The sequence below is a fragment of the Etheostoma spectabile genome, unplaced genomic scaffold (assembly GCF_008692095.1).
Source record: "Etheostoma spectabile isolate EspeVRDwgs_2016 unplaced genomic scaffold, UIUC_Espe_1.0 scaffold00013334, whole genome shotgun sequence".
NCBI lineage: Eukaryota > Metazoa > Chordata > Actinopteri > Perciformes > Percidae > Etheostoma > Etheostoma spectabile.
Window position 1 is genome coordinate 15,001 of NW_022603986.1, and position 3,620 is coordinate 18,620.

At 47.7% G+C, this 3,620-nt stretch overlaps 1 protein-coding gene across 1 annotated transcript in view; it reads right to left on the reverse strand.

The window, feature by feature from the left end:
* Window positions 1-2,569, reverse strand: part of LOC116679439 (nuclear factor 7, brain) — a 17,354-nt gene extending 14,785 nt beyond the window's left edge. The window contains exon 1 of the mRNA XM_032509083.1: window positions 1,115-2,569. Coding sequence (XP_032364974.1) covers window positions 1,120-2,517 — 1,398 coding nt within the window. The 5' untranslated portion in view covers window positions 2,518-2,569 and the 3' untranslated portion in view covers window positions 1,115-1,119. The remainder of the gene's footprint in view (window positions 1-1,114) is intronic.
* Between the last annotated feature and the right edge of the window lie 1,051 nt (window positions 2,570-3,620).

Consider the following 3,620-nt stretch of genomic DNA (forward strand, 5'->3'; position numbering starts at 1 on the left):
TTAAAGAGGAGTCCTAACTACCCTCATGGGGGGGGGGACCTCTGCCCTCGGACGGCCGAGAGAGAGAGAGAGGGGAATTAAATGACTAAAATCAAGGATCAAGTCTTCTGGTCCCCTAGCTCCCAACACGCTCAGGTGGTTTTATTATTTAGGGAATAATCAACAAACAAGTACAAAATACAGAAATAATCTTTTCTCTTTCTGCCCTAAAAGCAAAGAGGATCAAAACCAGAGACTAGAAAAAACAGATAAGTGTGAGTCCACATCACTCATATTTATACTCAAAGTCAAGGCTAACCCCCCTTCCTGGAAACCAGGGTATTTCCACCACAGGGGGCACAGCAGAGGACTTGTCCAGACCAGTTCCACTGTTACAGTAGGTGTGACCTTGGCACACTTAAAGGGTGCCCAAGTCACACCTAACCAATATTATAAAGATTTAGCTGTTTCTAATATTTAGTTCATACATTCATCATAATATATATCATGGGTTAGAACCCTTTAAGCAGTATTTAGTATTATATAATATACAGTGTATATATTTTAGCTGTAAGTTATATATTTTAGCTGTAAGTTATATATTTTAGCTGTAAGTTATATATTTTTAGCTGTAAGTTTCTTGTGTTTTCAGCTGATCGTCCGTCCAACACTACAAGGATCACACATCTATAACCAATCAACATCTATATTCCCTTCATATATTTACCCATACGCACCATGTTCACCCCACCCTGCAGATCATGGACCATGTCCAGGGAGCCGGCTCTGGATCTCTGGATCTCAGGATGTCTTCAACATCTGGTGGATTATAAGAAGATCCACGGGACTACACCCCCCCTTAGTTTCTGATCCCAATACCCAGCAACCCGCAGCTTATTGAAGCCTCTTGATATCTACAACATGCTTTAAACCTCCTGTTGTCCCGGGTCAAATCTGACCCACTTTAATAGTTTCTACATCAGGAATCTGGGATTCTTTCATCCTAATTCTCCAAATATTAAATGGATGGCTCCATATAATTTGAAGGATCACTTCATTCTCTCATCTCTCCCTCTCTATACTATCTTTGATCCATTAGACTGGTCTGACCTGGACACCACCCTAAAACTCCAGACTCCATCAGACCTGTTGCTGTGTCACACACACCTTCAGTGCTGATATCTTCAGATTATCCAGAGTGCGAATGTATGGGAACATCTTCTCAGTGAAGGTGTGTGTGAAGGTGTGTATGTGTGTGAAGGTGTGTATGTGAGTATCAGGATCAGAGAACCACAGCTCTCCTCTGTTCCAGTCCAGAGTCACTCTGATCCTCCGGGGCTGGTTCTTCAACAGGAGATCACTGGGTGGAGCTGATGGAGACCTTGCTGAGTATTTACCTTCATCAAACCGCATTGTCCATAATCCAGACCGTATGACCCCCTTCCTCTGGACAGACTCTGGTAACACACCCAGTTCCCAGACTGGACTGTCTCCAACCTCAACGTCCCAGCTGTGAGTTCCTGAGTTAAAGCTCTCAGAGCCCAGGACAGAGAGGTAACTATCAACCCTCTCTGGATTACCAGGAAGATGCTGTCGCTGTCCTCGTCTCACGCTGGTCAGATCGTCAGACAGGATGAGTTCTGGATGAGCAGTGTTTGGGTCCAGAACCAGAGGAGCATAGGAGACGAGGTCCTTCATCTTGGTCCAGATGTTGAAGCCCAGGTTGCCCAGGTGTTGGGCCTCATCTATCAGAGCTCCTGGGAGCAGCTGTGGATCCTCCAGCAGGAGGACCTGCTGGACTCTCCCCGCTGTAGCCTCGTAGTGGATCAGGACCGAGACGTCATCAGCTCTCAGCTGCTCCTCTGTGGCTCGGACTGAGTCTGAAAGAGCTGCTATCTCTCTGCTCAGAGCCTCCATCTCCGCCTTCATCCTCTGGCTCTTCTGCTCCTCTTCCTCCCTCAGTGCAGCCAGCCTGGCCTCCTCTTCCTCTTCCAGAAACTGGTGAAGCTTCTTGAACTGATCCCTAATCTGGGTCTCTGTGCGTCGGGCCTGGACCTTCAGGTGTTTTGCTGTTTGATCAAACTCCACTTTAACTCGTTCCAACCCCTTTACCTTCTCCTTTAAGGGCTCCAGACTCTCCTGGACCTCCTTCCTGAGTTGTCGTGCAGCTTCATCAACGGGTCTGAACCTGTGGTTGGAGTGTGTCTCTGAGTCTCTGCAGACCAGACACACCGGCTGCTGATGGTCCAGACAGAAGAGCTTGAGTTTCTCAGAGTGCAGACTGCAGAGAGCCTCTGAAGGTCTCTGGTCTCTCTGCTGTGAAAAGGTCTCGCACAGGTTCTTCAACACCAGGTTACAAGGTGGATGTGACTTTGAAGATCTTCTCTTACAAACTGGACACTCCCGAGTTGGTCTCTCTGTCCACCAGGTCTGCAGACAGTCTCTACAGAAGCTGTGGCTACACGACAGGACAACAGGATCTCTGAAGACTTCACGACAGACCGGACAGCAGAACTCCTCCTCTGACATGGAAGCCATTTGTCTCTGAGAGCAGCTGAAACAACAGAAACAGACGTTAAAACAGGAAGTCAGTTGTACGAGAGGCCGCCCAGAGATTAATTCCTACTTTTTTGTTGAGTTCCCCCAACTCATACCGTCTCCAATCCCCTAAACTACTTTCCTGAGGTTTCATCAGAAGAGGTGCAGAACATCATCAGGAAGATGAAATCCTCCACCTGTCCCCTGGACCCTCTCCCAAACATCCCTGGTAAAATCCCATATCACTGTCCTAAGTCCCCTGATCACCTTCCTTTAATCTGGTCATGTTCCCTCTGTCTTAAAGTCCATTATCACACCATTGCTTAAAAAACCACTCTTGATCCGGAAGTCCAACTACAGGCCCATCTCAAATCTCCCTTTCACATCCAGAAACTGCCACTCACCTTCAGGACCACCTCAAACATCAGAACCTCTTTGAAAAATTCCAGTCCGGTTTCCGCTCTGCCCCCAGTCCAGAGATAGCCCTGGTCAGAGTCACAAATGACCTCCTCATCCTCCTCATCCTCCTTGACCTTTCTGCTGCGTTTGATACGTCGACCATGGCGTTCTCTTAAACCGGCTCCATCCACTACTGACTAAATGACACTGCCCTCAGGTGGTTCAGATCTTATCTCACAAACCGGACCGAATACATCTCCCTAGGCCACTCCAAATCAAATCCACACACAGTTACTTGTGGTGTCCCCCAGGGGTCAGTCCTTGGCCCCATCATCTTCATCCTCTACCTTACCCCCTTGGCCAAATCATCAGCTGCCACAACATTTCTTTCCCCTGCTATGCTGATGACATACAGCTCTATGTAAATGTCACAGCTGATAAGATAAAAGCTTGGATGGAGCAATCATCCCCATCAGGTCTCACCACCTGTCTGGAGGAGACAAGGTTTGGATGGAGCAATCATCCCCATCAGGTCTCACCACCTGTCTGGAAGAGATAAAGGTTTGGATGGAGCAATCATCCCCATCAGGTCTCACCACCTGTCTGGAGGAGATGAAGGTATGGATGGAGCAAAACCTTCTTCAGCTCAATAGCTCCAAAACCAAAGCCATCCTGTTTGGAACTCCTCATCAGACAAATCATCA